This window comes from Fusarium falciforme, chromosome 8, assembly GCF_026873545.1.
Source record: "Fusarium falciforme chromosome 8, complete sequence".
Classification (NCBI taxonomy): domain Eukaryota; kingdom Fungi; phylum Ascomycota; class Sordariomycetes; order Hypocreales; family Nectriaceae; genus Fusarium; species Fusarium falciforme.
Genome location: NC_070551.1, coordinates 1319766 through 1343510, shown reverse-complemented (window position 1 = coordinate 1343510; position 23745 = coordinate 1319766). Strand labels below are relative to the sequence as shown.

At 53.0% G+C, this 23745-nt stretch overlaps 8 protein-coding genes across 8 annotated transcripts; 4 read left to right on the top strand and 4 right to left on the bottom strand.

The window, feature by feature from the left end:
* Nucleotides 1-399: 399 nt before the first annotated feature.
* Nucleotides 400-3801, top strand: NCS54_01025400 (Ergothioneine biosynthesis protein 1; the record flags this gene model as incomplete). The annotated part of the gene is made up of 11 exons (XM_053155569.1): nt 400-621; nt 675-793; nt 842-1080; nt 1134-1248; nt 1297-1312; nt 1358-1389; nt 1442-1728; nt 1998-2691; nt 2742-2817; nt 2869-3344; nt 3396-3801. The coding sequence occupies 11 exons, from the start codon at nt 400-402 to the stop codon at nt 3799-3801; spliced, it is 2682 nt and encodes an 893-aa protein (XP_053011544.1).
* Nucleotides 3802-4380: 579 nt separating this feature from the next.
* NCS54_01025300 (EIF-2B GDP-GTP exchange factor subunit alpha) lies at nt 4381-5533 on the bottom strand (the record flags this gene model as incomplete). Its single annotated transcript, XM_053155568.1, has 4 exons — nt 4381-4482; nt 4533-5355; nt 5408-5459; nt 5512-5533. The coding sequence occupies 4 exons, from the start codon at nt 5531-5533 to the stop codon at nt 4381-4383; spliced, it is 999 nt and encodes a 332-aa protein (XP_053011543.1).
* Nucleotides 5534-6005: 472 nt separating this feature from the next.
* Nucleotides 6006-6839, top strand: NCS54_01025200 (DUF1681 domain-containing protein; the record flags this gene model as incomplete). The annotated part of the gene is made up of 1 exon (XM_053155567.1): nt 6006-6839. Exon 1 carries the CDS (start codon nt 6069-6071, stop codon nt 6837-6839), a length of 771 nt encoding a protein of 256 aa, XP_053011542.1. The 5' UTR covers nt 6006-6068.
* A 1198-nt stretch (nt 6840-8037) lies between these two features.
* On the bottom strand, nt 8038-9024 carry NCS54_01025100 (Hypothetical protein; the record flags this gene model as incomplete). Its single annotated transcript, XM_053155566.1, has 1 exon — nt 8038-9024. One exon carries the CDS (start codon nt 9022-9024, stop codon nt 8038-8040), a length of 987 nt encoding a protein of 328 aa, XP_053011541.1.
* Nucleotides 9025-9549: 525 nt separating this feature from the next.
* Nucleotides 9550-10731, bottom strand: NCS54_01025000 (Hypothetical protein; the record flags this gene model as incomplete). Its single annotated transcript, XM_053155565.1, has 2 exons — nt 9550-10337; nt 10434-10731. 2 exons carry the CDS (start codon nt 10729-10731, stop codon nt 9550-9552), a joined length of 1086 nt encoding a protein of 361 aa, XP_053011540.1.
* A 1156-nt stretch (nt 10732-11887) lies between these two features.
* On the top strand, nt 11888-14208 carry NCS54_01024900 (Hypothetical protein; the record flags this gene model as incomplete). Its single annotated transcript, XM_053155564.1, has 9 exons — nt 11888-12068; nt 12120-12150; nt 12203-12254; nt 12535-12664; nt 12716-12972; nt 13026-13239; nt 13286-13341; nt 13493-14080; nt 14131-14208. 9 exons carry the CDS (start codon nt 11888-11890, stop codon nt 14206-14208), a joined length of 1587 nt encoding a protein of 528 aa, XP_053011539.1.
* Nucleotides 14209-14432: 224 nt separating this feature from the next.
* On the bottom strand, nt 14433-15986 carry NCS54_01024800 (Hypothetical protein; the record flags this gene model as incomplete). The annotated part of the gene is made up of 1 exon (XM_053155563.1): nt 14433-15986. The coding sequence occupies one exon, from the start codon at nt 15984-15986 to the stop codon at nt 14433-14435; it is 1554 nt and encodes a 517-aa protein (XP_053011538.1).
* Nucleotides 15987-20388: 4402 nt separating this feature from the next.
* NCS54_01024700 (Hypothetical protein) lies at nt 20389-23264 on the top strand (the record flags this gene model as incomplete). The annotated part of the gene is made up of 5 exons (XM_053155562.1): nt 20389-20476; nt 20534-20660; nt 20715-21870; nt 21924-22404; nt 22456-23264. 5 exons carry the CDS (start codon nt 20389-20391, stop codon nt 23262-23264), a joined length of 2661 nt encoding a protein of 886 aa, XP_053011537.1.
* Nucleotides 23265-23745: the final 481 nt, after the last annotated feature.

The following is a 23745-nucleotide window of genomic DNA, read 5'->3' as shown; positions in this document are numbered from 1 at the left end:
CGGCCTTCCATGTACCGCCTCCAAGTGGACCGCTGTTCCTGGCTCAGACTCTCATCGTTGCCCCTTCGGTATCATGACGATTCACTGAACTAAGGATAGTGTGGCGCCCCCCGCGTTGTTTGGTCGTGGCCGCTGGCTCGGCTCAGACGCCTTGCCCCCAAGGATGAGGAGTTGTCCGAGATGTTCTCCACTCAGGAGGCAGAGATCCTCAGGTACCTCGGAGCTGCTGCGTTGGAGGGGAGGACTACTGACGAGGCCGACGCCCTTGGACGCGCCTCTGCTCTTGCTCTTGTTGCGCGTTATAAAATATAATACCTCCCATCAGTCCACATCCCTAGCACGTCCCGTTCTGAGCTGAAGCGTCCTCACTGTTTCGTTGCCATTTGCGTTTGCTTCGCAATGCCTTCTTCCATCAACGCGTCTCCGGCCGTCTTTCAAGGGGCAAGGCCCGCGGTGAGCAAGCCATCACCAGCGCTGCCAGATATCATTGATATTCGTGGTGAGCATGTCGAGATCAACTTGAAAGATCAGATCATCTCCCAGTTCAACCCCGAAGATGGGCCCCGCAAGCTTCCCACGCTCCTCTTATACAACGAGAGGGGACTACAGCTCTTTGAGGATGTATGTTGGTTTCACCCGGACCGTTCTGCTCACCATTGCTTATACTGAACCAGATCACGTATCTGGATGAGTATTACTTGACCAACTATGAGATTGAGGTGTTGAAGCGGTCATCCGCCGAGATTGCGAGGCAGATCCCTGAGGGCTCCATGGTGATCGAGCTAGGAAGCGGGTCAGTTGATTCCCTCAGTATGCCGACCGCGCTTCTAACACGATCAAGGAATCTACGCAAGGTTTGTTTGCTTCTGCAAGCATTCGAGGACCTCGCAAAGCCCATTCAGTACTTTGCATTGGATCTTTCTCGCAAAGAGCTCGAGCGGACCCTCGCACAAGTCCCCGACTTCAAGTATGTGTCGTGTCACGGCCTGCTGGGCACATATGATGACGGACGGGAATGGCTCAAGCATCCCTCCCTCACCGGGCGCTCCAAGTGTATTCTTCATCTGGGATCCAGTATTGGTGAGTTTTTGATGAGAATTTGGATTCTTTATCAACTAATTCCATCATCTCAGGCAATTTCTCCAGAGATGAAGCAGCGGCTTTCTTGGGAGGGTTTGCGGACGTTCTGCGACCTTCAGATTCCATGATTGTAGGTGTCGATGCCTGCAATAACCCAGCCAAGGTCTAGTAAGTGAAACCGTCGCCTCACAATCAGCCTCGCTAACCAAGTTTCAGCCATGCGTACAACGGTGTGTAATGACTTGCAGCAGCCATGGGAGCAATGCTAATGCGACAGTTTTACACAGACTCCAAGGGGCTGACCCATCAGTAAGCCAATCATAAATCAACCTCGGCTCTCCAGGATTAACAGAATACACAGATTCATCCTCAACGGCCTTTCCTATGCCAACGAACTTCTTTCTGAGGAAGCCTTTAAGGTAGACGAATGGAGAGTCATCGGCGAGTACGTATACGATGATGAAGGCGGCCGCCATCAAGCCTTTGTTGCACCCACTCGCCCGACCGACGTCCTCGGATCAAGAGTCATGCCGCATGAGCGAATTGAGATTGAGCAGAGCCTGAAGTATTCAGACGAGGAAACGAGGACGCTCTGGGCCCAGTCAGGCCTGACCGAGATGGGTCGTTGGAGCCGGGGGGACGAGTATGGTAGGTCGCATCTCCTCGTGATCAATATTCCCACCCCGGAAACTGGATTTTGAGGCCCCTGGGGTTGTGCATGGCATGGCATGGCCCCGGACTACCCCGCGAATCAAGACAAGACATGCATCCAGTGATCCGACGGCTGAATATTGGTATTTCCCTTTGTGGCCCGGGTCAGCAAGTCCAGCTCTTGTTTGTTAGATGACGTGGGGGGGTTAACAAGAACAAGATATTTAGAGACTGGGCACAATGGATGCTAACAACTACCTATCTAGGCCTTCACATGTTGCAAAAGTCCGCCATGCCCTTCAGCTTGATCCCGTCACTCTACGCCGCTGAGCCACTTCCCGCAGTCCAACACTGGGAGGCCTTGTGGAAGGCATGGGACGTAGTGACCCAGGGGATGCTTCCTCATGAGGAGCTCAACGACAAGCCCATCAAGCTTCGAAATGCTTGCATCTTTTACCTCGGCCACATTCCGACCTTCCTTGACATTCAGTTGACCAAGACTACGGGTCAAGCTCCAACTGATCCCGCCTACTATTATTCAATCTTTGAGCGCGGAATTGACCCTGATGTGGACAACCCCGAGCTATGTCACACGCACTCTGAGATCCCTGATGAATGGCCTCCAGTTGAAGAGATCACAGAGTATCAGGGAAGAGTGCGATCCCGAGTGAAGGCCCTGTATAGAGATGGCGCAAGCAAGATCCCTAGGCATATTGCGAGGGCCATATGGGTCGGATTTGAACATGAGCTGATGCACATCGAGACGTTGCTCTACATGATGCTACAGAGCGATAAGACACTACCGCCGCCTCACACAGCACAGCCTAACTTTGAGAAGATGGCCAAGCGGGCTTACGAGGCGAGAGTGCCGAACCAATGGTTCAATGTCCCTGAGCAAACCATCACCTTGGGTATGGATGATCCTGAGGATTGTACCGATACTTCTGGTCATTTTGGCTGGTATGTTGGATCTCTTCTACTGATGACCTCGTCAAACTAATTTGTTACAGGGATAATGAGAAGCCAGCTCGGCAAACAAAGGTCCACACCTTTCAGGCTCAGGGACGACCCATCACTAACGAAGAGGTAGGAAGTGAGAATACCAGCACGCCTATATGTCTCTAACTTGCATTGTAGTATGCTCAATATCTATACAGCACCAAGATCAACAGCGTGCCAGCATCGTGGTCTTGGGATCCATCCAAGACAGTGAACGGGAGTGCCAATGGCGGTTATACCAACGGCCACTCGAACGGTCATACCGATGGCCATACCAATGGTCACTCCAATGGTCATTCCAACGGCCATTCTAATGGGCACGCCAACGGACACTCGAATGGACATGCCAATGGGAACGGCCATGTTAGCAACCAAGTCCCCGACTCGTTTCTCGAGGGCAAGTATGTCCGAACTGTGTATGGGCTTGTGCCCCTCAAGTACGCTCTAGACTGGCCCGTCTTTGCTTCGTATGATGAGCTTTCTGGCTGCGCCTCATGGATGGGTGGAAGAATCCCTACCTTTGAGGAGGCCAAGAGCATCTACGCGTACGTCAATAAGCAGAAGAGGGCCGATGCAGAACGGATCCTTTCAAAGACGGTGCCAGCAGTTAATGGGTAAGCAACTTGCAGAGTCTTTCTTAGTTCTATACTCACATATGCATATAGCCACCTTGTCAATAATGGCGTCGAGGAGACACCACCTTCCCAATCTTCCGAATCGGCCAAGGACGGCTCCTCGGAGCTATTCCTTGACCTGACCGACGCCAACGTCGGTTTCCGTCACTGGCACCCCATGCCAGTGACATCCCAGGGCAACAAGCTTGCCGGTCAGTCTGAGATGGGTGGTGTATGGGAGTGGACGAGCTCAAAACTCGAGCGGTACGAGGGCTTTGAGCCCATGTCGCTATATCCTCTGTACACAACCGACTTCTTTGATGGCAAGCACAACATTGTTCTGGGCGGTTCGTGGGCTACGCACCCGCGCATTGCGGGACGGGCGAGCTTTGTAAACTGGTATCAGAGGAACTACCCTTATGCATGGGTTGGGGCCAGGCTTGTTCGGGATATCTAAGGTTAATTTAGGAGCAGGGGTAGTGAGGTTAGGGGAGCAGGTTCCCGGAGTTTCTCTTATCACAAACGACTCTTTGAGTAGTCGGTTGGTTGTTTTGGGGGTGTTTCTTTCAAGGCGGTGTTCTATCAAGGTCCAGATTGTCACAATACCTAACGTACCTAGGGATGAAGAGGAAGATTGTCACTCACTTGAGATAGCAAATGTATTCTGATCATCTATGTTCCAGTATCGACCCCTGAGAGTGTGGCTTTTGAACTCCTCTACCAAAAGATTGATGCGGTGTACCTTTTCCATGTCCATGTCCATCCCTTGGTACCCCTTCTCGTAAACATAGCACATTAATAGCTCCAACTTTTGTCCAGAGTCCCTAGCAAATCTTATACTAATCCTGAACGCCATTTCATTGCCTGGATGCTGAACCTTTGCGGTCAATAGAGATACACCATGAGTGATCATGAGGGCTCGGCGAGCTGGAGACGACCACCCTGGGTCTTCAACAGGGCCTGTCTCCCAAAGACGAGCACCTGTTTCGGTCTAGGGCGGGCGCGACGTTGTTTTTTTCTACGTCAATAATGCCGCTCAGCTGTTCAAGCTACCGTAGATATCGAGGAGCTGCTCAAACACGTAGCCAGGAAGCTTAATCCCGTTCTCTGTGATGAGCTTGGAGATGAGATCGGGGGGCTATGTATCTGTCAGATAACTGGACAAGAGTAAAAGAATAGGATACCAACTGTAAAGTCGACAGCATCGACGGGCTGCTTGCTCTTGGCGTTGACGGAAAAGTCGAGCACGTCCTGCTTGAATCCAATGTCCCGCTGGTCCATGACAAACTTGCGGGCAAACTTGTGCGTCTCGACGGCGACATAAAAGGGCACGCTAGCCTGGGCAGCCAACTTGGAGATTTGCAGGGTTCCCATACGAGAAATGATGCCACCGTTGGAGGTGACGGCCTCGGCACCGACAATCACCATGTTGACCTGCCGCAGCAGACCCATGACGTAGGCAACCGAGGCCTCTGCGATCTCGGCAACTGGGATACCCTTTTCACGGAGCTCGCGGACGACGCGGTCACTCTCCTCCACGCGCGTCTCCTCGCGGACGTAGATGACCTTGAACTTGGCAGCTCCGAGGTCCTGCACCGCACGCTCTAGGATTCCCACGACTGATCGTGAGGCACCGTGCGTGAGAATGCACTGCCCCTCGCGAACGAGCCTCCACCCCGCGTCGGCAATACCTTCACGAGCGGCGTTAGCCCTCGCCGCGAAAAGGCGACCGTTACGGAGCAAATGCTGTCGCACCGCATCGAAGCTGCCGTCCTGCTGGCGTAGAGACGAAACGAGGTACTGCAAGAAGAGGTCCGTTCCGGCGGATAGGGGCACGGGGTTGGCGACAGAGTCCTTGAGACGGTCGGAGTGGACCTTGACCATCTCGAGAGTCTCAAAGACTGTCGTCGAGGGGTGGGCGTTTAGCAGCGCGATGAGGGACTCGATGGCGGCGACGGGCTTGGTGAGGTGGGGGTCCGATTCGAGGAGGCCGCGGTAGGTTGACACGATGCTGGGGAGGTTGTCAGCGAGGTGAGGGGGGTGTGTGAGCTGGGGAGGCGCACTCAAAGTCGGAGGTTGAAGATGGCTGGTCCTGCTGCTCAGCCGGAGCGGCGGCTACAGAGTATTAGCGGATGGTAACAACTAGGGATCGAAGGGATGAACTCACGGGTTGCTTCGACGGTCGCCATTGTTTGGTCGTGGAGAAGGTATCGCCGTCTCTTTTATAAGCGGATGATGGTATTCCCAAGTCTGGATTTGGTGGAGGGGAGATTTTGACGCTGGTGAGTCAGTGAGAGCTCTCCAGTCCCGTCACTTTTGGCGGGGTCGGCGGGGAGCGGGGCCGAGCGATAACACCGCCGAACGATAGGGGAATGCCGCTGTATTCCCTGTAAAGATGGCCACCATACTGTGTAGTAGGTGCCATGATGGCAGACTATGCCCTGTATTCAACACCCAATTCGAGAGTAGTTGTGAACGACCACCCTCAATTCCATGCCCAGCCAGTTGAATCGCATCATTCTATAGCGTGCTCGAGTCTGGCCATCTGCAGGGTCCATCACCCGCTCGCCTACCCTACAGTAAAACGGCGGTGCCCCGCGCTTTGCCCCTCCACCGACCCGAGTGTGCCCCTCCTAGACGTCGCAACACCACATTAGCATCCATCACCAGGCAGCTCTTTTCCCTCTTCACCTCCCTTTCCAAACACCTCAAAATACACTCCCAATGGAGCTCCTAGATCCCGCCACAGGCACTCCCCTCCCGAGCGACGCCATCCAGCGCATCCTCTTCGTCGCCAACGCCGTCCACGTCTACAACATCCCTCCCCTGACGTCTACAAAGGGCTACTCTGCCAGCGCCTGGACCGCCGATCCCAAGCGGCACATCTTCACCGCCCGGCTGCGCATCCTCGAGACCGCGTACGAGTCGCCCTCGTCCGAGAACAAGCTCAAGGTTGACGCCGTGCTCGAGGACGCCTCTACTGGGCAGCTGTTTGCCGCTGCGCCTTACACCGCTGCCGCTGTTGTTGAGCCTGTGCTGGATAGTAGCCGATTCTTTGCTCTTACGGTGAGGGATCCGCAGGGTAGGCGCGCGGTGTTGGGTATTGGGTTTGAGGAACGCAGTGAGGCATTCGATCTATCCATTGCTCTGCAGGAGGCGCGCAAAGCTCTCGGCTGGGAGGGCGAGCAAAGTCGACTAGCGGCTAAGAAGGAGGAGGAAGAGAAACGGGATTACAGCCTCAAGGATGGCGAGACCATCACAGTGAGCTTCGGCGGCTCCAAGTTTGGCAGGCGGAAGCAGCAGAGTTCGCCAGCGGGAGGATCCAGCTCGGGAGACTTGCAGTCTTTTGCGCTTCCGCCGCCGCCGCCAGGACCAGGAGGTGCTAAGGGCTTCTCGCTGCCGCCTCCGCCGAGCTCGCAGGATGTGAAGCAGCAGAAGCAGCAGTCGGCCAAGGATCTAGGGTTTGACGATGGACAATTTGGAGAATTTGCGTAACAAAGGCAAGATCAAATAGGGTGTGGTAGATTGATATATTAGCGACATGGTTTTGAGAAACGTAGGTATACATTCACCCAAAAATGAGCAGCCTGGATACAATTGTTTGATGCTAATGCTGATATGCTATTAATGATATAATGAATATGACCTAGTCTTACATACAGAAGTGTTCTCCCAGTGATTTGACTGGGTTACTCATTGTGTTTACGCATTGCATTTGCTGTCTTCACGTCTTGAAACTTTGTTTGGAATTGTGTTGATAAACTTTTTATTGAACCTTGACTCTACTCCATCCCCATCCCGTGGCTCATCTGTTGAGGAGCTCGTGAGTCCTCTTTCTCGCTCACTGGCTTGCCATCTAGACCCACTCTAAGCAGCAGAGAAGTTCTTGCAACCACATCTCTTTTTGCTGCAACTGGCTGAGGAATGCTCTATCCTGGGCCTGCAATCTATTGCGATCAATTCGCATTGCCAGGCGCTTGAGCCTTTTTCCCTGAGCCTTGATGAAACACCTCTCGGCGTTACCATTAAACGCTCGTTCGCTGACGAGCAAGAGGCAGCCAAAGACAACCAAATTGACCCTCTGGAGGTCTGACAAGGGCCTAGAGACTGCTAGGAGCCTCTTTGGGTCCAGCAGCCTCAATAGGCTAGTTTCTTTAAGGCATTGCAATGCCTTTCGAAGACTTGACCCCGATAGGGTCAGTGAATCGTGGGAGCACTGCATCGCGTTGCGGTACCGTAGCGCTGGTGCGCTGGTGTCATTGAGTGGGAAAACGCACCTCATGACTGTGGCAGGTGTGCTTGGTTGGTGTTGTTTGCACCGATTTTAGATGGAGAGCAGGCTGCTTTTATCATCGTGATGAAAGAAGGTTCGTTGAGGCAGAGTGTTGAGCGCGGAAGCATCTGCAGAGCTTATTTGATATTGACTCTTGCGTTGAAAGGCATTGGGCATGATGGCTTGATTGTGTGTAAAACTGTATTTCTCTGACTGGGTTGCCTTGATCTACCCTTGGGTATGCTATGAGGTTAAATTACTTTTCAATACAGAAGTGTTCTTTGTTGCTTTGTGCTCCATCGATTATATCCAAACTTCTCGTTGTAAATGTTGAAACAGGTTGGTATCGAGCGTATTCGTACCAATGCATACCCATATCGAAAATATGTTGTGAGCACCATAGCAAATCACTTGCTTTGCTCATGTTTCGGGCCATGCGTTCTGGAGGTAAGGGAGGCTGAACCGTCTCTTCCTGACAGCCAAGGCGCGGCCATCACCAGATGTCTCTCCCAAGTCAGTTGCCTCGACAATCGGGGCGTCGGCTGCAACTGGAGTCGCGGGAGTCGTGTCTGATTCAACGCTTTCGCAGGGCGAATCAGGTCTGCATAAGAGATCCTCGCCAGCCTCGTCAACAGTCTCCAGGCCAAGGCTCGCCTCGGTTTCTTCCTTGCCTAGAGAGGACTCGGGCAGATGATGGACGTCACCAAAGTAGCCCATGGGGACAAACTCTGCGCATGCTCCGTTTAGGGGCGTGGTCGGGGTGGGTAGACTGCAGGACATGGGGCTGTAGACAGAAGGGGTGCCGATGCTGGGGCTGTCCATGGACCACGCCTGCTGCTGCTGGTACCCGATCTGCATCCAGCTCTCGCGGCTCTGAATCTCCATGTAGAGCTCGGTGAGGCGGGAGAAGATGGCCCTCTCCTGTTCAAAGGCTTCGTTGATCCTTGACTTAAGGAGGCCGAGCTGCTTGCGTAGTTTGCGTCGGCCCTTGTCTCCGGGAAGGCCCTGGAGCTGCGACTCGACGATGGAGTACTGCCTCATCAGGTATGCAGCACGGCTAGAATGCTGCTGTAGAGCGCTAGTGAGGTATGCTCTTTCCACATACAGGCTCTCGTATGGCCGTGGCGAGAAGATGAGGTGCGAGTTGGCGTAAGGCACAGGTCTTACATCAACACGGGGAGGACGAGCACAAGAACTGGACGAGCGCCTTCGGTTCCTCCTCCGGGTGGAAGGACTATTCGTCGACCCAGATGGTGTCTGCGTGATGCATCCAGGTGATGCTGGAATAACAGGGCATGTCTCCGACTTGGGGATAATAATGTTCAACTCCTCGGGAGGCGCCGTGATCCTAGCAGCGATGGATGGTAGTGGTACCATGTTGTGAACGGCTGAAAATGTCGTGTTCATCTTGATAGATAGCGTGATCTTGTTAATGAGAATGGTAATGATCGAGTCCTCAGCGCAAGATGATCGGCACCCATAACGGATAGATATTGGCCGTCCTGACCAGTCTCTCCCGCCACCGACAACGCAAGGAAAGCTATATTGGGACGAGGGGTTGGTAGACGCTTTGTCAGTCGGAAATGGTCCCGACAAAGGGCGCTCAGCGAGATCCGGGCCTTGCCCAGACCTTTTCTTTGCCAACGTCCATTCCTAGCGTTGGGTGCGTTGTCGTTCGTTGTTGGTTGTTCCTGGGGCGTTGGATCCGTGCCACACAAATAAGATCCTGAATAGAACTGGGTTTCTGTTCAGGGACCTGAAAGGCTTGGTCACCCGGTTTGCCTCTGGCAGTTTTGAATGAGCCGCAGAAGCCATCTGGGTCGCTCTGGCCAGGTGGTGGCGTTCCTAGTCCCCGAAGTTGGCTTGGTTCTGAAGCCTCGCGGCAAGGTTCATTCTCTCACTGTGTAACCCAACCGAGAGACAGCCTACCTCTCAGATAGCAAACCCTTCATGTTTTGGTGGGTCGTTGAACCGCCAGAGTCCAGCATCCATGGCGGCCTTCCGGATCGAGGAGATCTCTTGATCGGTAACTGCGCGGTTGATGTCCGCGTATCGAACCTCATTGTCGGCCTCGCCATCCTTGGTCTTGCCTCGCTTCTTCTTTCCGACGTGCGCATCCGGGTGGTACTGCTCCATGATGTTGACGAAGCAGTCGCGGGACACCTCCTTGGCCAGGAACCTCATGATCTCGGCTCCTTCAGCCTCCTTGCCTGGCATGACAAGATGGCGGACTAATAGCCCACTCTTGGCGATGCCGTCTCCAGTGAAGCACAAGTCTCCGACCTGGGCGTGCATGGCCTTGACGCTCTCCCTGGCCGTAGTGGCGTAGTCGTCGGCCTTTAATAGCCTTTTGGAGGTGCTGGGTTCCCACACCTTGAAGTCGGCCAGGTAGATGTCTACCAACCCGTCCATCAGTTCAAGAGAGGCTAGAGAATCAAAGCTTGATGTGTTGTAAACGATTGGAACCATCAAGCCACGGTCCCTGGCATGCAGGATGCTCAGCGCCACCTGGGGCACTACATGCTCTGGGGTGACGATGTTGATGTTGTGGACGTTGCCAACCTCCTGTAACTTCATGTACCAATCTCCCAGCTCCTCGGGTGTAAGGTCCATGCCGTTGCGCTGGTGAGAGATGTCAAAGTTCTGGCAGAAGATGCACCTTAAGTTACACCCGCTCATGAAGACTGAACCACTACCATTGTGGCCTTGAATGCAGGGCTCTGTCAACGAGTCAGTAACACAATCAGATACGCCGCGCATGACATGGAGCAAACGCAAGGGAGCCAGAAAAGCACAGAGCGCACACTGACACTGACCTTCGCCAAAGTGGGGGGCAATGGTGTTGACCTTTACCTTTTCCCCGATGAGGCACATGCCCGTCTTCTCGTACCGGTTGACGCCGCACTCTCTAGGGCAGAGGTTACAGTTGCGGAGGTGGGCATACGCCAGCGAGCGCTTCTTGACCACGTCCCTCGAGCTGAGGGTCTGATACCGAGGGATGTAGTCGTCAAGGAGGAACGGAGGAGCCAGGTGCAGGGAGCGGCGATGGCCAATCGCGGGGAGGCTACGTGTCCGGAAGCTCCTGGTGGCACATTGTCTCGAAAGAAATAGCATCATGAGTTGATGCTGAGTGTTTCGAGATCGTGACAATTGCCGTTGTTATGATTGGTGTTGAATTGAAGCCGCTCGACCGCACTCAAGATATGCTTGTAGGCAGCTTAGTAATGTGCTTGTGTGGTAGGTTGGTCTTTCTTACCGGGGTATATGCCCCGAACGTGTCCGAGGTCCAGGAAGCCCAGAGTGTTATTCATGGCCAGCGTTGAATCGGTATGCTTAGACTCGAATTTGACTGATTAGTTGGAAAGTGTAGGTTTCTTAGTATCTTATTCTGGAAGCCAATGCTGTGTGACCATGCCATCACCCGGTTGTCTAGCTTGAGAACCATTGGTGAGACAGAATCCACGTCGAAGTTGATTCAGACTTGTAATTGTACTCGAGGAATTAGAATTTCATAAATAATTCTGATTTGGGGGTGTCTTCTGAGAAGTCCAAACCAAGGCCGTGGTTTGTCTGTCATTGCGTCCTGAACCAACACACAGGCCTTCAAGCTATGATGAACCCCTGCCTTAACAGACAAGACATATATCACGGGATATTTACTATGTTTCAATAGAAAGAATTAGTGTTACCTGACTTGGGTCATTTGCCTTGGTGTTTAACTCTGTTGCGGTCAGAAGCAGATGGCAGCGAATACGAGCTGGGTATTCCAGCATCAACTGTGATCAGGACTACCCAAATGCAGAACAAATACCAGCGAAGCTCCTCTCAGGAAATCTTGGCTAGAAGTTTTCGTGTTCATTTAGTAGCGGATTATTAAGGCACTAGACAATAACTCGAGGTATAGTGCATTCTCGAAGGAGTGCTTCCTAAGTCGCAGCAACGTCCTCGTGCTAAGATACACATTGTGAGCGTGCATCAAATGGCCAATTTAATATCCCAAGCATATACTCTTGAGACCAGCTATATTAGCCTTGGAAACAATGCGTATAGACCAAAAATTGAGTATATGCCTGGATCCGACCTGGCAGCTGTTTGCCACTGCCAACAAATCTGGATCTCGGTGAATGCTTTTGTGCAAACAAATGCCTTGTGCATTCACAACTTCGCTTCGCAGCTTCAATGATTCACTGATGTTGATTTCTTGCTCTTGGATATTCAAACTCGTACCTCGAGATTTGCTCTTCTCGACTCACCACACTTCATCATCACCATGACTGCTTGGGGCCTTCTCCTGGCGCTCATGGCCTTGTGTGCTCTGCCTTGGTCCGAAGCTCTTCATTTCACTCCGGAAGCTGCGAATGATACCCTGCGCAGTGTATATGACTACATCATCGTTGGCGGAGGTACCGCTGGGCTGACTCTTGCCAACCGCCTTTCTGAGAACTCATCTGGTAGCTCAATATCTATCGCTGGCATGGAACAATTTGGCTGACGCTCTGCAGTTTCCGTCCTCGTACTCGAGGCTGGTCCTCTGTACATCCACATCTGAAAAGCTTTGCCGGCCATTACTAACCTCTCTCATTAGGGACGATGCCAGAAACCTCACGATCCCGAAGGGTCTACTCCCTGTCCCAGGAGTAATCGGCAACGGTGGTTGGAGCGAATATGAATGGGACCTAATCACAGAACCTCAAACCTACCCCAACGACCAGTACATGGAAATCCCTCAAGGAAAAGCCATTGGCGGAAGCTCTATTCTCAATGGCCTCTGCTGGACAAGGGGCCCTGCCTCTGACTACGATGGCTGGGAGAAGCTGGACAACAAAGGATGGTCCTAGAATGACATGCTTCCCTACTTCAAAAAGGCATGTTTAAGAAATATTGAACTATATGGAGCAGAAAGCTAACCCACGATAGTCGGAAAAATTCAAGGCGAATGTCTCCAAGGAGGATGCCGATGCACTTCGCATCCATCCTGAGTTGTCTATGCACGGAAGCAATGGCTCAGTTCACGTCTCGTATCCTCGATACTTCTACAACCAATCAAGTGAGTTGCTTATAGGCCTTTATTCAATGACTGTTTCTGACTTGGAGGTAGCAAATGTGCTTGACGGATTCTCAGAGCTCGGCATACCCATCATTGACGACCCAAACAACGGGACGGCCGCAGGAGCAATGCTTCTCCCATCGAGCATGCATCCCACCAACCAAACAAGATCAGATTCCAGAGAGGCTCACTTCAACTCGGCGAATCACAGGTCTAATCTTCACGTTGCTACAGGACAGACTGTTACGCGCCTCATTTTGGAGCCCTTTAACCGATTCACGGGCAGTCGGCGTGTCGCTGGCGTAGAGGTAAGAAATCCAATATTATTGAGTGACCAGGAATAAGCTGACATTGTGTGCAGTTTGCGGAGAATGAAAAGGCAAAGAAAAGAACCGTTGTCTGCAAGAGAGAGGTCATTGTATCTGCTGGAGCCATCTTCTCCCCAACTCTACTTCAGGTCTCGGGCATCGGGCCATCCAAAACCCTCGAATCTCTTAATATCCCCGTCGAAATCGACTTGCCTGGTGTTGGGTACAATCTACAGGATCATCCGATGATATACGCTACCTATTACTGTAAGCCTCCCCTTACCTCTTCACGGGCCCGGCTGACCATCGACAGACCGCAATTCTTCCCTCTTCAGAAGCGACGCAATCATTGGCGAAGTATATGACCAGGTTTCTCGCATGTACATTAACAATAGAACTGGCATGTTTATCTATACTCTCTAATGGGTATGGGATTGGCTAATAGTGTTTAGGCCCCTGGACAGCACCTCTCATCAACACAGTTGCATTCCCCAACCTTCAGTCCGTCACCGATTCTTAGAAAGATTTCGTCGACGACAAGAGTTCAGGAGAGGCCGTTCCTGAAGATGCCCCTCCATCAGTCAAGATTGGCTACGAATTGCAGAAGGAGGTTCTTCGAGAACAAGTCCTCAGTAATGACATGGGGATATTCGAAACAATGGCCAACTCCTGGGGCCAGCTTACTGTCGCTGCTCAAAAGTCCTTTTCCCGTGGCACTGTCCGACCTTCGACCTCTTCAATCTTCGATCCACCTCTTCTCGACCCACGATACTGCTCCGACCCCATCGACTGCGAGATCATTGTCCTTGGACTTCAGCTAAACATGAAGCTCCTCGAGACAAAGGCCATGAAGGAACTCATGCCACAGCCGTACACCGCGTTCAACACGACAGATCATGACAAGTTGATGCGGGAGGTTTTAAAAGGACTCACCACTGAGAGGCATCCATCTGGAACTGTCGCCATGATGCCTCGAGACATGGGAGGAGTTGTGGACCCTGAGCTGAGAGTGTATGGAACATGCAATCTGCGTGTTGCCGACGCCAGCATCATGCCGCTGATCCCTTCGGCTCATCTCCAGGCCGTTGTCTATGCCATTGCTGAAAAGGTGAGTCTTGGTCAATGATGCCGCCAAAGGTAGCTAATGAAAAATGATAGGCGGCAGACATGATCAAGGCGACAACTCCAGACTGCCCACATGGGCCGTTTCCCCCAAAGCCTCGACCAACCGACTGATTTTCTTCGCCCCGTTACTTGGAAACTTTGAACTTGGAGATACTTTGCTGAGTGTTTCGTCTTGTATACCTTTGGGTAGTAGAGGGCTTTGCTTGTAGATAGAGCATGAAGCATCACATGGCGATAGAGATGGACATACTACTTATGCTCTCTGTTGGTTTAGAAAGACCAAAGCTAACTAGAAGATGACTATACAAAAACTGAATAATCAGACCAATTTAGCATCACTCTGTACGTGTCTGGACCTTGTAAGCCTCCTCTCCCAGCTCCGTGTCCACATCCAACAGACTGTGATACTTGCTCGGCAACACAGATCTCAGTTCTGCCATCTTCTCCTCATACGCCGTGATCTGCGAGTAGAGAGCCTTTCTAACCTCGGCCTCGTCCTCAGAAAGCCGCATCTCGTGAAACGACAGCTCGAGCCTCTGTCGACGCAGCTCAGCATCCTTGACGGCCAGCATGTCCTGCAGTTCGACTCTGTCGCGTATGAGAACCTGGTTCTGCGCGTCCATCTGTGACGCCTCCTCCAATTTGGCTTTCTGCTTGGTCTCCCACTCGGACACGCGCTCAGGCCAGGTCGGCGTCACAACGGAAACGAGGGTCGGGCGCTCCTCGATGCGCCGCGTCTGCTGGACGCCCGGGTGCTGTTCGGCGGCTGGGATCACAAAGAGGGGAGACTTGCGACCTTTGCCTTTGATGCGGTAGAAGCGAGTCAGAAGGTCGACGGGCACGATGCCCCTGGCGTAGACTTTGCCTCCTCTTTCTTCCATCCACATGCGCTCGCCGCTAACGCCGCTGGCCCTCCAGATCTTTTCCTTCTGCTCGATCTGGGCCTCGGCCACGTCTATCATCCGGTGGATGTATCCCGTGATATCGTCGCCAATATTGGCCAGAACGAACTTGTCTTGCGGGTATGCGACCTCTCGACCCCCTGAGATGCCGTCGACGCCGTCGCGGCTCATCAGCTGCAGCGGGACCTCAGCCTCATTCCCAAGAATATCAAGGGCGTTGGCGTAGCTGATTTCAAGTTCGTGCATGCGGCCGACGAGATGCTGGTGATGAAGAAGCCACTGGCCGAGAAGGGTGTTACGAGCGCCGGCGAGCTCATCGGCCGTGAAATGGACCCGATCTTCGTCTGTGTCGCCTTCTACGCCGGTGGGAAGGAGAGACATGAGGCCACCGGTGGAGGAGTACTCATGGTCAAGAATCTCCAGACACTCATTGGCGTGCATAACAAGGTCATGATGTGTCATGTACGGACGACGGGTAGCCCCCTGCTTGGCTGAAGAGCCCGTGTCAGGGACTCTAGTCAGAGGACAGTGATGGACGATGCCATTCATCTCAGACTGCTCCTTGACAGTATTTGCAAGAGCCCAGAGGGGTTCATGATGCGAGACATCATCGTTTTCGTAGGGTTTGTCGAGGTAAGCCAACCAGTCGAAGGCCTGGTCCTTGAACCCGCCGTAATCATCTTGCTCCTCCCCAAAAATGTCTAAGGCGCATCCGCTAAGTGTCGGAGCGAGCTTGCGGATGAGGTTGGTGAGGCACTGAGCATGTTGCTTGAGAGCCAGCAGAGTAGGAGCGCGCCCAGACGAGAGATAGGAGCAGTTGACGTGCTGAAGGAGTGCGATGTCCTCTGGTTCCAACATGCCCGAGTTGGGCAGAGTCCAGGTAGACTTGTAAGCCGTTGCGTAGTTGTTAGCGAGGATGTGGAGAGGATGGACCGGGCGTGTCTGCTCATGTCTCTCCTCATCCGAGGAGTCCTCTGAAGATGACATTGCGACTGCAGAGGTGAGTGGTGATGGTTTCAGAGCAGACCGTGCAAGTTCAGAGAGCGAGGTGAGGAGTGAACATGAGAACAAAAGAAGGTTGCAGATGAAAGAAATAAACGTGATCCTTTGGTCTTATACTAGCACTGGAATCTGAGTTCCTTTCAAGGGATCCAGAATTAGCATGATGTCTCTTGAGGGTGGCTTGGCACATAGGAGGTTATTCAGAGAACAAAGAAACCAATTCTTTGTTTGGAGCATCCCCGCAACGATATGGTGGGCGCATGGACATGTTCAGTTTGCTCTGATAGGACCTACAGTGAGAACGGGTGTCGGTTTCTTTGTTCTTTTCTCTTAACAAGGTGGGAAACACTGGGAGTTGGTGGCATCGAGTTGCAACTGGCTCGGTTGCCTGCTCTCATAGCAATGCTTGGAAAGGGATTGTCTGAAGCTTGCTATGATCCAACAGCCGCATGCTTTGTTGAATGGCGAGAATGTTCATAGCTTTCTGTGCAAACTGGATGTATTATATCGGCAAAACACCTGCCGAGAGCTTCTCAGACACCTTTCTTCATTATTGTCTCATTGCAGAGCCTCAAGCTTTAATGCCATCCCAAAAGCTCCAGTAGGGCATATTCAAGATAGCTATGAACAAGGTAGTGACGAGGGTAGGAGTCCTTTCGTAGCATCTCCGAACTAACATCAATGCTCTTCTACTGCAATAGGTCTGTACCTGGGTCAGCCTGCAGGTCGCCAGCTCTCTCCGAACGCTATAATAAGCTTGTTTCCCCCTTGTCTGTCGAGACCCTCGCTTTCAAAGCTGATAGGCACGTTGTTGTGTATCGCAATCTCAACTCTGTTTGCTTGTCCGCTCACCTGAACGCTGACATCCCCTGTCCCTGCCCCCGAAGTGACTGAGAAACGGCAATTGGAAAGATCATCCCTTTGTCATATGGCTAGTAGCCCCATCTTTCAGGAGACTGAAGGATGTAGTTTCAAGACGGCTTCACGCAAAGTGGACTTCTCCGGGGCCAGTCCCGAGGACGTGGGATTGCTACAGCTCCATCAGATGTAGCGTTGTGTTCCACCAACCACCAACCAACCGCTGGCTGTCGCGATGGATGAGAGGCATCGCTTCGAGTTACCCTGGCAATGTCTTTGCCTTCATGTACATGTCCATCCCGAAGATTCGAAACTTGTGCAGCAACGGAGACGCCAAGATGGCCCAAAGGAGCTGTCAGACTTGAGAGGTGATGTTTGGGGCGCATTCTAGACTGGAGGCACATGCACAGGCACAGGCGTGGTGACGCCTCAATCAATAAGGTCCAGTACCTTTTGTCAGGCGTCGCCCAGAGCCTAAGAGGCCTCATCACCTTGCTTGAGAGGGCAAGTCTAGATGATACAGTATTACATACCTACTGCAGCGGCGACAGAGTGCCACAGCGGTCGCGTCTGGTCTGGAACCTCCAACTTGCCGTCAACCACCTGGACACTTGTTCAACGCAGGCTGGAGGCACGGTCGGCAAAACCGCGACAAGCTTTGGTGAAGGGTTGCGGGACCGGGATGATACCCAGGCATGAGCCTGATGAAGTGGCGGGCGAGCAGGGCTACGAATGCAAATGCGAGGGGCACACGATGGGAATTCAATTAATTCATGGCGGATGAATGAAGACACAGGGGTTGCTACTGGCTGGAGGAGTCGCCCGGAGGAGGGGATGGGCCAAGCCTCAACCCCCTGGTCAACCAGTGCCAGTTTGGGAGTTTGATGCCCGGAGCAGACCAGCTCAGCTGAACCAGCATCACCAGTGGGAGTTAGCGCCATTTTATCAATTGGCGCGTGCATGTGCCTGCCCTGGAATGGGCAAGGGGATGGGATACAGTAGACTACAGGACGGCCAGCGGTGAGAGAAAGTGATGATGTCGTTGGCATGATGGACAGCAGCGCAGAGGCATCAGAGCGATCAAAGGAGGGTGGAATGATCGAAATAGGGGAAGATTAGGAAGCGCCTCCTTGCCTCGTTGGGCTGGGTAGCGCACTAGCCATAGAACTAGAGGCTCAAGGGAGACACGGAGTCATGACGATAGATTGGATCAGCGTGACCTTGCCGTTATGGACTGCCTTGATTTACAAACCTGGAGATGCCTACAGTACGTCTGTGAGTGTCTAGGACAGGACAAAGGGAGGGGAAACAAGACTTGATGTCATTGCCACTGACAACAGCAAAGACGGCGTCAAGATTGTCAAGACCCAAGAAACGGGTAGGAGAAACTCCGAGAGAATAGACTGACTTTTGCTCATTTGCCCAACGACAATGTTAGCGCCACGAGATTGGATCCATGAGTGGTTGTCAAGTCGAAATAGCCTTGGCAGATGGGGGAGGATTTGCATTCCCGTCCCAAGATCTTCGCCGGGATTGATTCATTGACTTTTTTGGTCTGACAGTTCAGTTCTTGGTGTTGAGCAAAAAATGATGGATGGATGGGCTGCTACGTCTGACATCACACCCGAGGAACACACACAATCTGCACGAGCACATCCCTGTCGAGCTGTTTCGTCGTGGCTGTGCTGCATCTTCAATTTCGACGCGCAAGCTGAAGGTCGCAGGAACTGGCGCTGTATCCTGCTGCTGTATGGCTGAAACTAAAGTGCAGAGGACAAAGAGCCACAACGGCGACGGTCCAGGCCTCGGATGGAACCTCACCTCACGAGGTCATGAAAAAAAGAGAGACTCAACTGCGACACGGGCAGCATCTTGATTGACCCAGATGTGTTTGACTTGTCGTACAGGATGATGAGAACCAACGCCTTAGCGGGACAAACTATCTGGTGCATGCGTCCACGTCCACACGCCTTCATCAATAGCGCCTACGGTCTGGAGCCAAGCTTCGACAGCCGAGATGAGATGGAAGAGAAACCCAGGCCACTTCCCGAGACCCACACGCGTTTACGGTAGATTCATGATTTAGAGTTAGGGTTGCAGTTTTCTTTCCTTCCTGTCGCAAGGAAAGGGTCCCTTTTTCGTATTGAGTTGACGGTTGCTGGTTTCAGAGGCTGGATTGCCTTGGTCATCCCGTCTTTATTCCCCCCCCCCCGTGTTATCGTCCAGGATCTATTCCCGCCCGTCCTTGGCGAGGAGGTTGCTGCTGCTGGCAGTAAGTGCGCTGATCATCAGACGACCCCATCCCCCAGAATAGCTGGCGACCCAGTAACTTACAGCGGATTAATGCGCTGGCCCGGGCACTTTCGGTGGTTCCATTTAAGCACCCGAAGAAGGGGGTTGCATCCATTGGATGCCCCACTGCCGCCCACCACCCGTCGATGAACCCGGCCTGGGCTGGACCACCCACCATCACCACCGCTCGCAAGAGCCGTCGATCCAAGCCCAAACCAGGATTTGTCCGTTTCCTGACGCGTTCGAGTTTCAGGGACTTGGCGATGCGCTCGCAGCCTCGGCGCTACGCTGTGACGTATCCCCATCAGCACCTTGTCTTGTCCTGTCCTGTGCCGTCCCACGCCTTGCCATTCACCCTGACGTCGAATGGCATCACACACGCCCACGACGACAAAAACACCACAGGATTCGAGTTGATGGCAGACATAGAGAAGGGCAAGAGATTAATTACACAAGACGGCACGAGAGTTACACGTTCATCGCATGCCATGACTCCACGCGACTCCCTTTTTCCTTTCTTCTTTTTTCTAAATCACTTCGTCCACCAGGGGGGAGCCAATTGGGCTGAGACATAATTTTATTATGAGGGTGGCTTTTTAGCAGCTTTTTTCTGCTGGTAGCGCAGGCAGGCCTCCTCCACCCACACCCCTGACGACCTGACCGACGGGAGTGAGCTAAGCCAACCTCTACCATGGAACCAGCTTTTTTTTTTCCTTCACAAGATTCTGGGCCTCCCTCATTGTGCGTGCAGTGATTAATTACATATAGTCGCGCCCAGGGAGCTCGACCGTTTGCCCTCCCCTCCCTTTTCTTCGTTTTTCATAGAATCGATTGCCAGGTCAAAGAGTGGGCAGCTTCCGCGAGAGACGCGTCTGCGCTGCAGTTAATTTACTTGGGACCTCCCCGCCCCGCCAACAGCTTGTCATACCAGCTGGGACCTGGGCTCCTCCTTCCTCAGATAAACCCCAGAGAGCGAGCTTGTCTCCTTCTCTGGTCAAGTTCAGCTGAGCTGGGACTCCACCTCCACCGTGCGATCCAATACAGCCATCCATCGACCACCCGCATTTTGCTCAATCCTTCATAATCTCTCCCCTCCCTCCAAATCTCTTCTCCATCAGCATCTCCCCGACGTCGCGCGATCGTCGAAAACATCGAATCGAGAGTAACGACCTATCGAGCTTGCCCAACGCGAGGGCCACGACCCGGATAGATCTAGAGATACTGCCGGGCCGCCATCATGGGTAACTTTATCAGTTGGTTGGAGAAGAATCTCCCCGACCCGAATCAGGGCGATGCGCGAGGAACCCAGCCCCAGTCCGTTTCGGGTATGTCTTTCAAGAGTATTCAGGATGCAGTCGCAGAGCAGAGCTGATCATCTCCAGGCATGGTGTCTACCCTCGTCCCCGTCCTTATCACGACGGCGGTTTACGTCGTAATCTTTCTGTTTTTCAGAAAGTCTAACCGACGTTTCTATGCGCCAAGAACATACCTAGGCTCCTTGCGAGAACAGTGAGTTTCTATCTGCTGCGCAACCGTTTTCCGGGCGTACTAACGCTCCTGCAGGGAACGGAGTCCAGAACTACCCAACGGTTTCTTCAACTGGTTTGGTGCCTTCTGGAAGATACCCGATTCCTACGCTCTGCAGCATCAGAGTCTCGATTCTTACCTGTTTATCCGCTTCCTGCGAATCTGCTGCACCATCTGCTTTGTGAGCCTGTGCATCACTTGGCCCATCCTCTTCCCCATCAACGCCACTGGCGGCAATGGAAAGAAGCAGCTCGAGATTCTCGGTTGGTCCAACATCAACATTTCGGATTCAACCCAGAGGAACCGCCTCTATGCCCACTGCTTTGTTGCTTGGATCGTCTACGGCTTTGTCATTTACACCATTCTTCGCGAGTGTATCTTTTACATCAACGTCCGCCAGGCTTTCCTCCTCACCCCGCAGTATGCTAAGCGCATCTCGTCCCGAACCGTCCTCTTCACATCCGTTCCCGAAGAGTACCTCGATGAGGCCCGCATTCGCACCCTCTTCAACGACTCGGTCAAGAACGTCTGGTTCCCAGGCGACACCAAGGAGCTGGACGAGATTATCAAGGAGCGTGATGAGACCGCCATGAAGCTGGAGAAGGGAGAGGTCAAGCTTCTCAAGCTGGTCAACAAGGAGCGCATCAACCTCTTGAAGAAGTCGGGTGCCGACGCTGAGAAGGCTGCCTCCGCTCCCTCGGACCCCGAGTCTGGAAACCTTGCTGCCCGCTGGATCCCCAACAAGAAGCGCCCTACTCACCGTCTTGGACCCCTTGGTCTCATTGGCAAGAAGGTCGACACTATCGAATGGGGCCGCGAGGAGCTTACCAAGCTGATTCCCAAGGCCGACAATGCTCAGGCTGAGTGGCTCTCTGGAAACTACCAGAAGCACAATGCTGTCTTTGTCGAGTTCTTCACCCAGTCCGATGCCCAGGCCGCTTTCCAGACCACCACTCACCACCATGCCCTTCACATGGCACCCCGATACATTGGAGTGAAGCCAGAGGAGGTTGTCTGGAAGAGTCTGTCCATTCCCTGGTGGCAGCTCTTTATCCGTCGCTATGCCGTCTACGCCATCATCGCCGCTCTCATTGTCTTCTGGGCCATCCCTGTTGCCATCGTGGGTATCATTGCTCAGGTTGATACTATCAAGGAGCTTCCTGGCCTGACCTGGATCGGGGACATTCCCAGCGTAAGTCGATGCTCAGTCCCGCCCGCCGTATTCATTGCTAACCTGTCGTACAGTGGCTCCTCGGTGTCATTTCTGGTCTTCTCCCATCTATTGCCCTCTCGATCCTCATGTCTCTGGTTCCCGTCTTCATGCGCGTGTGTGCCAAGCTGGCTGGCTGCGTTTCTCTCTCTCAGGCTGAGCTGTTCACGCAGAACGCCTACTTCTGCTTCCAGGTCCTGCAGGTGTTCCTTGTTCGCACACTTGCCGACAGTGCCGTCGCTTCCATTGCCACCATCGTCAAGGATCCCAGCCAAGTCTTCACCATGCTTTCGAGCTCGATCCCCACGTCGTCCAACTTCTACGTCTCGTACTTCATCGTGCAGGGTCTCACGATTGCTACCAGCGTGCTGACCCAGGTCGTGGGCTGCGTCATCTTCCAGATCCTGTACAAGTTCCTTGCTGGCACTCCACGAGCCATGTATACCAAGTGGACAACGCTCAGCGGTATCATGTGGGGAAGTCTCCTGCCCGTCTACACAACCATTGCCCTGATCAGTAAGTAATCAAATGGTGATCTCCCCTTGTACTTTGTTAACATCGATGTAGGTGTCGTCTACGCTGTCATTGCCCCTATTACGCTCTTCTGGTCGACCATCGGCCTGGGGCTGTTTTACCTCGCGTACCGTTACAACATTCTGTTCGTCACTGAGACTACCATCGACACTCGTGGTCTTATCTACCCTCGTGCACTGAAGCAGCTCTTTGTCGGTGTCTACATCGCCGAGGTCTGCATGGTGGGCATGTTCATCGTATCCAAGGCTGCTGGACCCGCTGTCTTGATGGCTGCTTTCCTCGTCTTCACCATTCTGTTCCAGATCACCATGTCCCGGGCCCTGGATCCCCTCCTGTACAGCCTGCCCCGATCCCTCGAGGTTGAGGAGGAGGCTATCCAGAGAAGCCAGCAGGGCTCTGAGCTGGAGGGTGGACAGGCCAGCAATGGTGCTGGTCCCAGCAATGGCGGTGGCATTGCTAACGGGGCCCGCAAGCTCCTTCCTGGTGGAGCAGACGGTGTGCAAAAGCAGGGCAACTTCTTCGTGAAGTGGCTGAAGCCCTGGCTCTATGCCGACTATGCCACGCTGCGCCAACTGGTGCCCCACGAGAACTCACTGGGTCTTGACCGCCAGTACACGGACGAGGTTGAGAGAGATGCCTACTTCCCTCCATCGGTGACCAGCGCAACACCCGTGCTCTGGATTCCCGCCGACCCCGCTGGCGTGTCGAAGCAGGAGGTGTTCAACACAAGCAAGGTGATCCCCATCTCGGATGAGGGTTGCACGCTGGATGACAAGAACCACATCGTGTGGGACACGGAGGAAGCCCGACCTCCGATCTGGAGCGAGAAGATCTACTACTAGAAGAGAAAATGGTTTTTAACAGTGTGATACCCAAGCACATGCCGGCTATCAGGCTGTGTTATTTAACAAGAGGAGGAAGAGTTTGGATTTGAACATCAGTTACTTGGATGGTGGATAGCTCACGAAATAGTGTCACGACCCTTTCATCGGATTCATAGGTCTCATGAGGTGGCTTTGGGGAGGTTGTTCGTTTGTTAGGACAGAGAGATAGGATAGGTAGTGAATGAATTGTAATGCTAATGCATGTATGCACGATGCGAACCAGCAGTGGTTCATGCTATTGTGATGATGGGCATGAGATATCCATTGTCAGGGCCCTCGAGTACTACCCACCCCAGGCGAGGATGGGTCTGTCAGCTCTGAGAGCGGAGAGAGTGATAGCAGAATGTTGGTACAATTGATAGTTGATTGGGCAACTATAGATGACTCGGCAAGGTTTACCCTAGTATGATCGGCAGCGTACATGGCTCCATAAGCTCAG